General features: G+C 33.5%; 1 protein-coding gene across 4 annotated transcripts; it reads left to right on the forward strand.

The window, feature by feature from the left end:
* Nucleotides 8,080-12,770, forward strand: LOC109342662 (glutathione S-transferase zeta class-like). 4 transcript variants are annotated; one of them, XM_019580606.1, is made up of 10 exons: nt 8,080-8,193; nt 8,267-8,420; nt 8,515-8,600; nt 8,818-8,892; nt 9,831-9,884; nt 10,094-10,169; nt 11,113-11,174; nt 11,485-11,544; nt 12,234-12,354; nt 12,519-12,770. In XM_019580606.1, the coding sequence occupies exons 1-9, from the start codon at nt 8,191-8,193 to the stop codon at nt 12,330-12,332; spliced, it is 669 nt and encodes a 222-aa protein (XP_019436151.1). In that variant the 5' UTR covers nt 8,080-8,190; the 3' UTR covers nt 12,333-12,354; nt 12,519-12,770. The 4 variants fall into 4 exon arrangements, with proteins under 4 accessions (XP_019436151.1, XP_019436149.1, XP_019436148.1 ...); XM_019580604.1 differs by having other exon boundaries at nt 8,083-8,193; nt 12,478-12,770; XM_019580603.1 differs by having other exon boundaries at nt 8,083-8,193; nt 12,234-12,334; nt 12,517-12,770.

Here is a 17,016-nt window from a genome sequence, read left to right on the forward strand (position 1 = left end):
TCACAATACTGGTAAATACATTAAGGATATAGCAATAATAGTAAAGAATCACTTCTTTTCCTAAATCATCATTTGAATGATTGTGATCCCTCACTTTTGTTCCTTAAAATAATTAAAATATAATCAACTAAACATTTTCTACCTATAACTACGTATTCTTGATTTTCACGTTGCACTTTAGAATATATATATATATATATATATATATATATGTGTGTGTGTGTGATCAAGATGAACTCTTATTAGACACAAAAATAAATAAAAAAATTGACATTTATAAATAGATAAAAGAAGTGAACAAACAAGTTTATGATATAAATTAGTTCATACAATTAGCAAGGATATCATTTCAACACGGATGTACATGGTGCTAATATCTTCCTTGATCCATAATCGACTATCGAACCTAGAACTATAGTTTAAATACTTATGAATTCCAAAATTGGGCATAGAAAAAGTTTTCTAAATTTTGTCCATAAAAACATAATGACAATTCCATATCATTGAAAGAGAGTGAAATTTTCATTTTTCTTACTCTTAAGTCGTGTAATAGGTGTTGACCAAAAACTCGGTCACGACAATAATGTGTTAACAAGCAATGTATATTCATTAAAATCTTTTTTAGATCCAATTTAAAAAAAATTCCCCTCGAAATACTCATATGATTCATTTGCAAGTTGAGTTTTGAAGAGAAATGAAGGAAAATTGAATGATTTTGAGACATCTCACAAGTGTGCTTATGGGCCACAAACTTTTCTCTTTCTTCTATTAGCCTTCAAAAACCAACTCGTAAATATGTCCTTACATTCTATTTTTCACAAATTTTCTTAGTTTCACAAACCATGAAACTTCATTCTCAAACTTCATTCTCAAACCTCATTCCAACTAAACTTAATCATTCTCTCGCACTCCGTCTCCAACCATTCACTCTCTAAACTCTCATTTCACTCTACCTAACATTATTTCTTATTGAGAAAATACTCAATAAAAAAAGTAACATTTTATCATTGTTCATTTTGGTGCTTTATGGTTTCGACATCTCAATCCGGTAGTGATGATGATTAGAACATGATAAAAGATATGGTAGGTATAGTGATGACTATTACTTAAAATTTGGGTCAAACTCGTGGGGTCCGTCTGCCAGCACTTGTTAGACAAACAGAGCATGAAAAATATATTCACTGTACAAAAATGTTTACCCAATAGGCCCTTTTGGCCCGTGAGCTTTTCAAGCGGGCAAAAAAGGGGCTTGCGAGAATTTCAATGACCAATGTTTTGTAGTTCAATACTTATTACAATTAATATTAAAACATTTTTCCCTTACCCACCACATTCTCCTTTAATTTGTTCTTTAACTTCAATGAAAATAAATCTTATAAAATAAACTATATAATTATTCCTCAAGGTAACGCATGATGTGCTCATATATGAGTTGGATAAGTTTATGAAACAAATAGGTTAAGAGCTTGTGATTTATGATCAAATGATTTTGCCATCCATTGTAGCCTATCAACTTGTATGAATTGCAAACAAGAGATTTCAGTGTATACATTAGAATATGAACTTACTTACTTCATAACTTCATATATTAAATGAAATCATGTTCATAATTATTAAGTGTATGGTTTATCATTGAACATAAAGGATATACATTGAGTTTGTTCATTGTTATATTCTTTTTTTATTTTAAAAATATGATAGGGACATAAGATAGTAATTGATGTGGGGATAGAAATACTAGGTTCTTCCATCGGGGAATCGTGTGCCTTAGGAGGCTTTTAACACAACTATGGAGGTTCATGAGGGGCCCAATGAAAAACCTTCATCGGGGTATATGGTAGGCTTAAGGGATAACCTCCCAAACTCTTCGATGGTTTTGAACGAAGGTCCTCTGTTAGAATTGTGGTGGGGCTAAGGCGAAAGGTCTCAGCGGTTTGATCCAAGATTTTAGTCACAATCTAGATGTTAGTTTGCTTATTTTGCTGGAGCCTCACGTTAGTGGTGATGTGGCTAATAAGATCATCAAAAAGTTTCGGTTTAATGGTGGTACGCGAGTGGATTCTATTGGCCGTATAGGTGGTATTTGGGTCCTTTGGCACCTGTCTTTGTGGAAAATAAAGGTCTTGCATTCGGCAAGCCAATTCATAACCATGGAAGTTTAGTGGATGGATGATGCTCCTTGTTTCTCACTACGGTATATGGAAGCCCTCGTATGGCCCATCGTTCAGATTTGTGGAATCATATTCATCAAATGGAAACGACTTTGAATGGTCCTTGGTGTCTCATTGGTGATTTCAATGTTGTGGCCTTTGAGCATGAGAGGGTTGGTAGTGTCAGCTAGAATCCTCCTTAGGGATCTGTCAACTTCGCTAATTTGCTTTTGGATTGTGAGCTTTCTGATCCTGGCTTCATTGGTAGCCCGTTTACTTGGAGTTGTAGGAATCTTAGAGAGCGTTTGGATAGAGTTGTGGTTACCTGACCTTGGCGAACTCGTTTTACGCATGCTAATATTACGCATATGTTTCACTATAAGTTTGATCATTATCCCCTCCTTTTGAGTTTTGTGGATAAGGCTTCTCTCAATAGAAGATGAAGACCTTTCCGTTTTCTTGCTGCTTGGCTGATGCATAAGGATTTCAATATTGTTGCAGACACGGCTTGGCATCCCCACAATTCTTGGATTGAGTCTATCCTTTTTCTCCAAACTGTTCTGACACAATGGAATAAAGATGTTTTTGGTAACATCTTTCAAATGAAAAGAATCCTCATGAAGAAGCTTAATGGGATAGCTCGTAATCAGCATCATGGTTAGTCTTCGAGGTTGCAAGACCTTCAAGGGCAACTTTGGGAGGACTATGAGGAGGTTTTGTACTAGGAAGAGTTACTATGGTTCCAAAAATCTTGGTTAAAATGGCTTGTGCATGGGGATAGAAATACTAGGTTCTTCCATGGATCTACTATCATTAGGCGTCGTAAAAATCATGTGTCCGCCCTTCAGGATGATAATGATGCTTGGTTCGTTGACCCCCCTCTTCTTGAATAACTTGTCTCATCATTTTACGGTAATCTCTATACTGATGAAAACATATATGTTCCCTATTGTCTCTCAGGAGCTTTCCCGACCCTCTCTACGGGGCACCTGGTGGCTTGTGACCTTTCTATAACTGATGAAGACATAAAAAGTGTTGTTTTCTATTGGTAGCTTTCGGGCTCCCGGAAACAATGGAATTCAAGCTTTATTCTACCAAACTCAATGAAATATTATTGGCCTGAATTTGTGTTCCATGGTCAAGGAGATGTTTAGAAATCCTGTTTCTGTTGGGAGTCTTAATGACACTCTTATAACTCTTATTCTTAAACTAGAAAATGTGACGTAGTTGAAGCAATTCCGACCTATAAGCCTCTGCAACGTCTCCTATAAGGTGACCACAAAGATTCTGGCTAATCAACTTCGTTGCATCATGGATCATGTTGTTAGTCCTAACTAGTGTAGTTTAGTACCTAGTAGACATAGTAGCGACAATATCACAATTGCCCCAAGAAGTTATTCATCCTATGAACCATAAAAAAGGCAAGAAAAGGTGGATGGCTATCAAGATAGACTTCGAAAAGGCTTATGATCGAATCAAGTGGAAGTTTGTGGAAGATACTCTCAGAGATGTGGGTCTTCCTATGGTTTTTGTGGAGGTTCTAATGGCTTGCATATCATCTCTGAATATGCAGGTCCTATGGAATGGTGAAGTCCTTCCTTCTTTCAACCTGAATTATGGTATTAGACAAGGTGATCCTATTTCCCCTTACATGTGTGTGCTTTATATTGAGCGTCTTGGGAAAATGATATCTCATGTTGTTCATATGGGTCATTGGAAGGCTATTAAGCTCTATAGATTTGGGCCTAAGTTATCGCATCTCTCGTTTGCGGATGATCTCCTCCTTTTTGCCGAGGCTTCTTTGGATCAAGTTGGGGTGATTCAAACTTGTTTAGATCTGTTTTGTACAAGCTATGGGTAGAAATTCAATAAAGATAAGACTCCAATTTTTTCTCTAAGAATATTCAGGAGAATGTCAGGTCTGAAATTGCTAGGGCTTTTTGGTTTTCTAGATCTCCTGACCTTGGGAAATACTTAGGTGTTCCTGTCCACCAAGCTAGGAGAAGATGTAACTCGTATCAATATATGTTAAATAAGGTAAATCAAAGACTTAGTGCCTAGAAAAGTAGTAACTTATCCTTTGCTGGTAGAATCACTCTCACTAAGTCTGTTCTCCAAGCCCTTCCATCTTATGTCATGCAGACTGCCCCTTCCCATCGCTTTTTGTGACAAGGTTGACCAACTCTGTAGGTCTTTTTTGTGGGGTGACTCACTCAGCTCTAAGAAGGTTCACTGTCTCAATTGGAATACTCTTTGTAACCTAAGCTCTCTAGTGGCCTGGGAATGAGACACACACAACTTGTAAACAAAGCCTTTATGATGAAAACGACCTGGAATGTTTGTTTTAAGAAGGACACACTTTGGGTTAAGGTGATCAAGAGTAAGTATAAATGCGGTGTGGATTTACTTCCAAGTTTCGACTGCAAATCGACTGATTCTGTTTTTTGGAAATGGGTTTGTAAGAGTTGGAATCACCTTCGGCAGGGCATTACATGGAGACTTGGTGATGGAAAGAGTACTAGGTTTTGGGTTGATAATTGGCTTCCTATGGTTGGTTGTTTTAATAATCAACCTTGGGCTATAAACTTGTCATATTTGTTTGAAGATGGCTCATACTCTTTATTGTCATATTTGTTTGATAGACCGGAGACTATGCTACATGTGCTATGTGATTGTGCTTTTTCTATAGAGGTTGGAAGTTGATTGATCCAGTGCTGAGCCAAGTTTCATTTATGGTCCTTAATATTCATCAGTGGCTTACCTCCAATCTCGTAGTCTCTAATTCTGGTGGGGTGATAGAGATTGGCCACTGGCCAACGCTTTTTGTGGTCTCTTGTGATACCCTTTGGAGGAGAAGGAACATGGCTATTTTCCAAAATGCCTATTGTAGTGCTATGACGGTTGCTACTCAAATCAGAGCCTCTACTAGCAGCATAGTCAAAGCTTTTAAGAACAATGGTAATATTGCTAAGGAGGGGAATCATGGTAGGCATATTGTGGTTCGGTGGTTCGCTCCCCAAAATGGTTGGGTTACGCTCAAATCTGATGGTGCTTTCTCTTCGGCTACTAATCGTGCTACTAGTAGTGGAGTCGTGAGAGATCATATGGGGTTCTTTACTTCGCCTTTGAAAAGGGTTTGGGTAATTGTTCTGCTCTTCATGCGGAGATGTGGGGTATTCTTTTCGGCTTTGATATCCTTCATAGTAGAGAATTTTTTTCGATAGTGGTTATTGAGTCTGATTCGGCATGTGCCATTCACTTCCTTGAAGTGAGGTGTCCATAGACTCACTCAGTCTCTACTCTTCTCTCCAATATTAGAAGTCTTCTCCTTCCTGATGGCCAGTACGTGTGGTGGCACATTTTCCAGGAGGGTAACTTTGTGGTAGATGCTTTAGCAAAACATGACCTTTCCTTAAACCTTCGCTTTAGGATTTTTGATGTTATTCTTGTTTTTTGTGTTCTTCCTTTTACCTTTGATTTTGCCTCCACTGTCTATAGGAGAGGTATGTAGTTTCTGGTTTTTTCTGGTCTGTTGCTACAGTTTTAACCACTTTTTATCATCAAAAAAATAAGATAGTAATTTATATGTAAATTATATATATTTGTAGTTATTATTATTTTCTTATTTTATGTAAGGCACCCACTAGACTACCCTAGGCGAACATTGCATAGGTATGAGTATAACATCTCTAATTGCGAATACTAGTGATGACAGTCATATGCCATATATTGAGGACACCCAAAATATTTATGTACTAAATGAAGCTTAATAGGTATAATTAACCAACAACCTATTTCGTCTGATGGTTGAATTGTTACAGCTTTATATATACAAAAAAAAATGTATCAAAAAAATGAAGCTTCATATGCAAACACATGAAGGAGGGGTTGTATTGTGTTTAATTACTTATTTTCGAAAATAGCGCTATTAAAAAAATATTTTTATTAAGCAATATAGTGATAACTAATTAAAGAAATGTTTGATTAATTATGTTTAATTCATCAAAAATTATTTAAGTTAAAATTGTAATTATTAAATATTTTTCTGATTAATCACATCTCCTGACACATACAGTGACACAAAGGAGCGGACATCAGATATGTACCCATATAATACACTGATTGAAATCAACTCTCCCACCAACCCAATCTTGTATCGCCCACTTATATTTAGACACGTGGATATAAGTGTTATTTTTTATTTATTAGTAAACACTAATTGATCCCGGATATAGAATGGTTTGTAGAAATTTACTGTGTTTTATTGTTATTAATACCATATACAATATCAAACTGGCTATATAGTGATATAATAGTTTAATTGTTGGTTTACAAATTAAATCGTATAATAATAAAATTAGGTAAATTTATACTAAAATTAATTTTGAAAAATAATAGAGAATACAATAATTAGTTTTATTTATATCATTTGCGAAAACATAATGTGTGACTAGATGATACACTAAGTTTTTGATATTATAAGCAAATGTAATAGTTATGTATTTGATCTTCCATAAAAATATTCCATTTGTGGGTGCTGAGTTTAGGTGATTGTAACTTTTTAGTCAAGGTGCACCATGTACGTCAATTTGCCTATTCATCCACTTTTTTTAGAAGGGTGCACCTCCCAAAATGCCCATGCTTGTTTTAGTTGTTTGTCCAACATAATGAGCTTTACCAATCTAGGGGGTGTCATCTACACAAACATAAAGACATAAATGATGGATGACATGAGATGAAAATCTAAAGCACATTCCTGAAATTTATTAATGTGGTTTAAAAAAATGTTTTCAAAATCTCTAATAGTTATTTTACAATTTACTTTATATTATCTTACAAATTTTTCTTTATAAGAATTCTTTAGTTATTTAATATAACATGTTCAACCTGTCATTCATTAACAATTCTATATTAATAATCTAATACATATACATTATTATTTATGTAATAATCCTCAATAAAATTTATATTAATATTATGTTTTTATTGTTCAAATAAATAAATAAATATATATATATATATATATAAATAATACATTGTCACCTTACGAATAAACGAGTATCTTATATTAGTATATATAACTAAAAATAGATATTAATACTATTTTTTTTGTCCAATATTCAACAGCTATGTTTGCCCGACATTAATACCTAGAATACTTGATAATATGACTTTTTGCTAATTATTATTACAAGTTAGATACTAATATCATTCAATTATTCATAATAATAAGAGTATAATTTTTATGCATGGTTAGTACATCATTCACCACCACTATTCAATTATCAAGCAATCGGTCTGTCAGGAAGGCAATCAAAAAGCCTTGGATGAATATGAAATGCATTCGAAGTTTCAAACTTTCAGACAATGAAGGCGGCGTGTGGCAGGCTTGAGCGGCAACTGCTAGCTTGATGCATTGGAGGAAGATGAGTGTGTCTGAGTGAAGAAAACCTAATAATTAATCCCCTTTTATTTAATAAACGTTGTAAAATGTGCGAGCAAATGAGTATGAATGTAACATGCACCCATATATGTAAAAACCTCCCAAAACCAACTCATTTTAGTTTTTTTTTTAATTTCCTATGAAAATTATGTTGTTTAGCGTTAGAAATAGTTTGATTGACTCTCTTATTCAACCAATAAACATGTGAATCATTGATTTGTAACTTCAACTAAATGAGTCTAACTAACTTATATTTGTTTGAACACATGACTAATTAGATGAGCTACTTAAACCAGTAGTTTCTAATTCCAAGTCAAACCAACTCCTACTCCTGATCGGCTTTGACATCACTTTAATTAAATACCTCCAGTACTCTGAAAATTAATTTGTATCACAAATTAGCATCTCTACTCATGGAGATAACCTACACTAGTGCAACACGTCACGGAGATAATCTACACAAGTGCAACACGTTATGTTGTTTAATTTAATAGCACTTGTTGTCGTTTAGTTGAGTACTTAAAATATAAAATAAAGACAAGTTGTGTTGTCTCTCCTTTGTCTGCAACATCGGTTGAAGTTTCAATCCTCTTCTTCATGGTATGCCTTAATTCCACTCCACTTGATTTCTCATTCTAATTAGTAAGTATAATAACGGTAACTAACTGATTAGGCAGCAGAAAGTGTAGAAGAAGAGAATAAGCTTACACTGTATTCATATTGGAGGAGTTCATGTTCCTTTCGACTCCGTATTGCTCTCAATCTCAAATCCATCAGCTATGATTACAAATCTGTCAATCTTCTGAAAGGAGAACAATCTCACCCTGGTTTCTTTCTTTCGTTTTCTTTATCATCATTATCATAGCTTGATTTATGTTTCAGACACCGAACTTAACCTATGAATTTTGTTGTGCTGTTTAGAGTTTCTGAAGCTTAACCCTGTTGGATTTGTTCCTGTGTTAGTGGATGGCCCTGTTGTACTTACTGACTCCTTTGCCATCATCATGGTCTCTCATTCAAATCCTTCCTCTTTTTTCAATTCAATTGTGTATTCTCCATTTATTTTTTTAGAAACTTTTTTCATGCTATTTAATTGTCAATTCAACTGTTATTTTTTTTTAATGATTTCCTTAGTTTGTTTAGAACAAATTAGAATGATGCTTATGAAAGTATTTCTAAATGAAATCATAAGTTCAGTTTTCATGTTTGTTATGTGGGTGACAGTATTTAGAAGATAAGTATCCTCACCGCCATCCGTTGCTGCCTAATGATATTCTTAAAAGAGCTATCAATTTTCAGGTAACTAAGCTCCACCCTCCTTCCATTTAATTCGTACTCACCTCCATCAGTTGATAGCACTTGTTGGTCCGGACTGTGATTGTGGAGCCTCCAACCGCTGGGAAGTTCCATTGTTGCGTGGGGTATGGGAAGAGTGGATAGTCATAAGTGCGATATCACTTCTTGAACCAAAAGCTTAAAGTATTAGTTTTATGGACCTTTTTTACATATTAACTCTTCCACTATTCCCTTCATATCTAATATGAGACTTCAAACTTGAACAAACCCAACAATTTTTTTCTGTTTTTGAATTGATGCTATAAGTTGTTTTTTTTGGTTAGTTTTGTAGCTTGAATCCCATTTTGAATGACATAGTTTCATAAAAATGATAGATTGATTCTGTCGATCATTTCAATCAGAACATCAATACATCAAAATTGTGAATTTTGTTTGAGGATTGATAGTTATGAGGAAAAAGGGAAGTTCCAAACGAAACAGGAAAAAATGCATGACCAATTTGAACATATAAAGTAACTTAAAGAATCAATCTAGTAGGGGAAGGATCCACTTACTCAAAGAGTAAATTTTTTAAACTTACTCCCCATCTTAGCCATCAAATCTAGGAAAATCGAATGGTTTGAATTAGTGAGTAAATTTGAACCATTAGATATCTCTAGAATTGATGGCTAGGATATGAAATATGTTTAAAAAACTTACTCTTGGAGTAAGTGGATCTCCACTCATCTAGTAGTTATGCCTTCCGCCGCTATATGATGGAGAGGATCACTTACTCCGATAGTTTGAACTAGTGAGTAAACCATTTGATTTCCTTAGAATTGATTGCTAAGATGTGGTTTAATTTTTTTAAACTTATTATGGGAGTAACTGGATCCCCTTCATATCATATATGAGGTTTATGCCTTCTCTTCTTTATTATAATAATCTCATTCTCTACACAGGCTGCCAACATTGTTTCCTCATTAATACAACCTCTCCAAAACTTAAGTGTCCTGGTATCTATCTATCTATCTATCTATCTATCTATCTATCTATCTATCTAGCTAGCTAGCTATCTAGCTACCTACCTACCTACCTACCTATCTACCTATCTACCTATCTATCTATCTATCTATCTTTTTATCTTCTTATTTTCTTTAACACTGTTCTCCATATATTTTCTTTTATGAACCAACCATTTCTTTGATGCACTGTCCTTTTGCAGAACTACATTGCGGAAAAAGTTGGCCCTGATGAAAAGCTTCCTTGGGCCCAAACTGTTATTAGAAAAGGATTCACAGGTAAGGTTTGAGTGTTTAACATACATTAACTTACTTACCAAACACTTTATCTAGAAAGAACAAAAGTGTTCAAAGAAAAAGTTCTTAGCTAAGGGTTATGCATTTGCGAATGAAATAAATTTCCTTGATATGCTAGGTCATTGATCACAATAACAGTTTATTCATACAACTTTCTCAATCTTAGCTCCTTGCTTATGCTGTTGATTAAATGATTTGGGAAGGGTATGACGCCGTTGATTAAATTTGTCTGCTTATGCTGTTGTATCCTTATGGTGTTTTTCTAGCACTGGAACCTTTTTATTCTTAAAGAAACACGTAAAATTTAACTATTAGTCGATCGAATGAAGGTTAATCCAATTTCTACAGATAGAGGGAGGGCAAGAAAAACCATAGGTAAAATGTTTAGGAAAGGTTTAGAGATTAATGTTTTGTTATTGAATATGATTTATGATAGAGCATTATGGCGTTGTTCGATCCATGTAGTCGACTCCACCTAGTAAGATTAAGGCTTGGTTGTTGATGTTGTATTTTCGGTACGAACTTGAAAATAACAGTTGTCAAGGAACAAAACAACCAAGATTGGGCTAGTTCAACACTCCATGATAAATATTTGGACTTAAGGACAAACATATGAAATGTTAAAAAAGAGAGGAACCTATGAATATGATTACCAATTTCTATCAGCTGTTCCGCTTTACCCCTAAGTTGGTAGTTCATGAGACTATTATTAACCACTGTATTGAGACAAGGACATCATTAACTTTTGAGAATTAACTGCTCAAATAAACTTTCCAAATTTGGTTTGAACCAAGGAAAATAAAGTGGACCTTTTGATTGGTGTAAAGGTATCTGTTAGCTATATTCTGTTTATGTCATTCTTTATCAAATATTGTGCTGTGTTTTTGTCTTAATCAAATGCTATTTAAAATTGCATATGTTTCAGCACTCGAAAAGTTATTGAAAGACCACACAGGAAGATATGCGACTGGAGATGAAGTTTTCCTGGTATGTTGCTAATGATTGAAGTTCAATCATTTAAAATTTAATAAAAGGAACAGATAACTCCTTTTCCAGGGCCGGTAGCATAAAATGCATCTATGTCTGACCACGAGATATAATGTAATAAATGTATCTGTGCTCTGATCTTTTGAAATAAAATTGGATTTGATTCAACTTCATAGTCAACGATCACAAGTTTTGGAAATTAAGATAATTATTGTAGAAACAATCACATTGTATCATTGTTGGAATACTTTTCATGTTAAGTTGCATATCATAGCTACTTATAGTATAACACATTGATCATCATTTGCAGGCAGATGTGTTTTTAGCGCCTCAGTTATATTCAGCATTCACGAGATTCAAGATTCACACGGTAGTATTCTGTCCGTTGTCCCCGATTGTATCTTTTTGGTGGGGGAGTAGAGGATGGTAATAGAATGTTTGATCATTGACTATGAAGTTGCTATAGTCTTTTTGATCAAGGATGTGATCTTCATACTCTCATAATTAAAAGTTTAGTGCAAGGTAGTTTTAGCCTACTGCCTAAATTCATTTGGACAAGAGTGGTGGGGGGCGTCAACCCTCCCATTATTCTTCCTCTCTTCTTGGGCATAGCACTGCTGGAAGAATTTTGATTATAGTTTTAGGCTGTTGAGATATGTAAAAAACTCCCCTTTCTTACTTCTTCGTCCGTATGTATCTTTGTTTAGCTTTAGTTTCTTGTAAAATGAGGAAAGAACTTCATGATGAAGAGGGTAAGCTCTGTCACTGTTACCTATTATGCTTCTAGCTTACTTGGTGTGTTAGATTTTAATGAATAAGTGCCTAACCTTTGTATAGTGTCCTTGAAATGAAGCTAATAATATGAATGTGTATGATGCAAAATTAATCTTATTCCTAAATTCGGATCTGTTTCCTAGTTGGGTTTCACGGAAGTGCAAGACTTTCTGACGACACACAATCATTTTTAAAATAAAAATGCAAATTCTATGTTCAGATATCGATTTGCATTGCCCAAACTCATCAGATGACAACTTACTTATCGCTTTGTTGTCCGAACAGGATGAGTTTCCGATTCTATCAAGATTATATGCGACATATAATGATATCCCAGCATTCCGAGAGGCCTTGCCAGAGAACCAACCAGATGCAGTACACTAGTTGAACCACTACTTTGGGAGTGGTAAGTGATCTCTAAAGCACTTTGGGAAATTTTGTAGAGCTGCTATTTATATTATCCCAGTTTTGTTTATTGTGTCAATTTATCTACCCAAATTCTAATTGGTTCTTACTATCTTGGACACAGTTCTTAATTCTGAATGCTTGTTTTAAATTGATTGATCGCAGAAATGTACCTGATATTAAGTTGGAGAAATTGCCATGGGATTACTGATTCAACATCCTGAAGTTTTAAAAAAGTTATAAGATACTTAATGTAATACTAAGGTTGGTTGCCAAGTCCAAAAACTATTACAATATAGCTCATGCTTCTACTATATTCAGATGTTGTGGGTGATGTATCACTGTGAAATGAAAGAGACAGAAAGGCTACGGCCAACTTTCTTCTTAAATAAATAAGAGTGCTTAATATATCTCCAACCAAGGGCAATAGAAGTCCATCCTTCCCACGAAACTATCAAATTGTGATATATATAATACGGGCAGTTATTTACTTTTTGTGTCACTCCATGTACTATTACCTTTGATTGGTTGAAAAAAATTATTGAAGTTAAAATTGTAATTATTAAATATTTTTGTGGCTAATCACATCTTCTGACACAAAGGAGCGAGACAGCAGATATGTACCCATATAATACATGGATTGAAATCAACTCTCCTACCAATCCAATCTTGTCTCACCCACTTATATTTAGACATGTGGATTTAAGTGTTATTTTTTATTTATTCGTAAACAATAATTGATCTAAGACACAGAATGGTTTGTAGAAATTTACTGTGTTTTATTGTTATTAATACTGTATACAGTATCAAATTGGCTATATAGTTTAATCGTTGGTTTACAAATTAAATCGTATAATAATAAAATTAGATAAATTTATACTAAAATTAATTTTGAAAAATAATATAGAATACAATAATTAGTTTTATTTATATCATTTGCAAAAACATAATGTGTGACTAGATGATACACTAAGTTTTTGATATTATAAGCAAATGTAATAGTTATGTATTTGATCTTCCTTAAAAATGTTTTGGTAAAAGTTAAATTACTTTCACTAAATAAATTAATTTTAAATGAAACTCAAAAGTATGATCGATACATTTGAATAGAAAACTGGTTGAAATGACATCTTTTGGACAATAAAATTGTATGACATATATAAATATTGTATCATACTAGTATGATAAAAAATTCATCAGGTTTCTAGCTGAACCAATCAATATGATCCATATTGATTCATAATCATATTTTATCTAATCTGTTCATTCATCAAACACAATATTATCATCTATGCTATATAAATTTTATTCTCTTGTTGATATTTTATCGCCCATTGTTCACTCCATATAACATTGTGAGTCTTGATCTCCTATAAAACTTTCCCTTAAACTTGAGTGACACCTTACTATCACATAAGATACCTAAAGCAATCCACCACTTCTTCTACCCTACTTGAATCATATGATTCACATCTTCGTCAATTCTCTCATTGTGTTGTAGATTGACCCAATATAGTTAAATCTAGTGACTTGTAGCATGATCTCCAACTTTTACATTTATGGGAGGGTTTGTTCGCCCTTAGCTTGCTAAACTTAAACTCTATATACTTTGTTTTACTTCGACTTATACAAAAGTCATATGCTTCTCAAGCTTGTCTCTACATTTCTAGTTTCCCAAAAAGTTATAGGCATCATGGTATGCGTTCTTGGATATACTTAGTAAGCATATCAAGGACCAATATAAAAAGTAGGGGCTCAATGTCGACCTTGATATTATATAGTCCTATGATATTAGGAAAATCTTTCGAGACTCTGTCTTGTGTTCTCACAACAGTCTTGACCACATCATATATATTATTTATTCCTCGGATGTAGTCAATTCAAACACTATATCTTTCTGCAATATAAATCATGTGCAAGTTCATTTTCTTCCTTTGATATCCTTCAATTGATCATTGTAACAAGTATATAGCCTTTATGGTTGATCTCCTCAATATAATATCAAATTGATTTCAAGTGAAACACGTCTCTTAAGCTTGTCTAAATCTCCACTTAATTATCCTCTCTAATAACTTCATAGTATAACTCATAAGATTAACCCCTCATAGTTTACACAATTTTATATAACGTTACTGTTCTTATAAATAGGGAATAAAATGTTTCTCCTTCACTCATCTGGCTTTTTCTTAGACCTCATGATCTTATTAAACAACTTTGTGAGACAACTAATGTTATGCTCTCCCAGAATCTTCTATGTCTGAATAAGTATATTATCTTGTCCTTCAGTTTATCTTTTATATCATTTTCAATCCTTCTTTAATATATTTCACTTGGTCAATTCTCATGTCTTTCTTTCCCCACCCTTTACAATGCCATAGAAACTTATTTCTCCTCATTCGGTGCCTAGATGTTTGTATAACCCATCTTAGCTCTATATTTTGTATCGTTCACTACTTTCTTAGTCTCTTTCTTAGCTATTTTATATTTTTTTCAACTTTCCGTATTTTTATACAATGATAATTCTTTATAACATTCAATTTTCATCTTTAACTTTGTCTTTTACACTTTTTCCCACCAACACAATTCTCTAACATTTGGTCCAAGGTCTCTTAAATCACCTAATATCTCATTTGATATCTTCCTTGTTCCTTTGCTCATTTCCTCCCGTACATCGTTAGCACTCTCTTACATCCCCTGAAACTTTCCTCTAAAACTCTTTGATTGAAACTCCTACATTCTCTTCACTTCAATTTCCACAATTTGATTCTTAAGGCTCTATCTTGGCATTTGCTCTCCACTATACTCTTAACCCTTACATCTATAACCAAAACTTTATTTTTGGTTGTCAAGCTCTCTCCGAGTAGTACTTTGCAATATAAGGAAAACTTTCTATCTGATTTACTTATAAGAAATAAATCGATTTGTGAACGTGCAACCACACGCTTACATATGATAAGTAGTTGAGGAGAAATCTAGAATAACTATACCTTCCATATTTGCTTCCCATATGCCATAACCCACCATGTAAACGTTCAAAATCCTCTAATGTCCCAACCTACATGACCATTAAGACCCCCAAAGAAATCGTTTCTCCTTAAGATATTCCTTGGATTACGCCTTCCAAATCCTTCAAATATTTTATCTTGTGATGTTCTTGTAGCTCTATCTAGATTATAATCACTAATCATATTAAAGGTGTATTTCTTTGTTACGATCTTTAGGGTTATGATCTCATTGTTTATTATGTTCACATCAATCACATTATTCTTCCATTCATTATCTACAATTATACTTATCTCATTTCTCGATATTGTCTTAACAATGTACCATAACTTAAAACCTGAATCTTTCAATTCCTTTACCTTTCCTCAAACTATTTATTTTCTTCTAGACAGATAAAATTGATCCTCTATCCATCTCATGAGTACTATTTGGGTGAGGAAAAAGGATGATAATAAAATGAATCATTATTATAGCTTCTTTGATCAAGCATGTGATCTTCATAGTGTCCCGTATGATAATTAACATCAAAGGCAAAGTAGTTTTAGGCGTTTTTTCACCAGCCTAAGTCCTGGCCAATAGGCTATTTCTTAAATGCCCTTGGCCATTACCTATTGCCCTATTGGCAAGTGATCCTCCAAATCACATGCTTAATATGAATCTGTAAGACGCGGAGTTAATCTTGTTGGGTTTTGGATAATGTATCTTAATAAGATAAAAAGTTGTATTTATGTTTATTCTTAACAAGTGTATACTTAGAGATTTAGGAAATTAAGGATATGAGAGAATATATGACGAAAGAAGTGCTAGAGGGTTATTCTAATTACGAGGAAACTTCTTTATTTTTATTCAAATATCGTTCATCTGCTCTAGCTTCCCTTTTATCATTATAAATAACGCTATACGTATTTATACTTCGCAGCATCTTAGGTCATATTAAACCTGCATGTATTAATCAGATCATAATTTGTTTTGCCTTTGTTATCACTACACTAGAGTTGCAGTTCAATAACGCATATTTTAGATGTATAAAGTGTTTTCGTGCGTTTTTTGTTTGACCGCAATCAAGGTAGTTAAAATCGAGATTCTACTTAGGATTGGAAGGATAGTCAAAGATCGTAAACGTAGGATCGTAACACGACTCATAAGATTCTACTTATCAATATATATGGACATAAATTCATATATATTTGTATGTATATATATTAAAAATTTACTAAAAAGATTTCAAAAAGTTTCACTTGTTTAGGTATTATTTTTCTTTTAGATAATTATATGTTTTAGTATAATTAATATGGTTCATTCAAGAGTTTAGAGATTAGATGTTTTTATATTAAAAAGTACTTAGTTTTTTAAAGAAATAAAAAAAGATTAGATACTTATAAAATATAAACAAACAGGCCAACTCACTTTACCAAAAAAAAAAAGGCCAACTCACTATATAAAAAGAAGACCTCCTTAAAACAGGTACAAATGGGCCTAACCCGATCCATTATTATAAACCTAATTCCAGCCATGATATAAAAGGCCTCCTTAAACCTAATGGCTGCCGTGAGTCATCTTCTCCTTCATTCTGCTCATTTTGCAACAGAAGAAAAAACATAGAAAATAAACAAAGTGAAGATATAGTTAAACCCAGATAAATGGAAAATGGAGATTGAGA

This window comes from Lupinus angustifolius, chromosome LG03 (assembly GCF_001865875.1).
Source record: "Lupinus angustifolius cultivar Tanjil chromosome LG03, LupAngTanjil_v1.0, whole genome shotgun sequence".
Taxonomy (NCBI): Eukaryota; Viridiplantae; Streptophyta; class Magnoliopsida; order Fabales; family Fabaceae; genus Lupinus; species Lupinus angustifolius.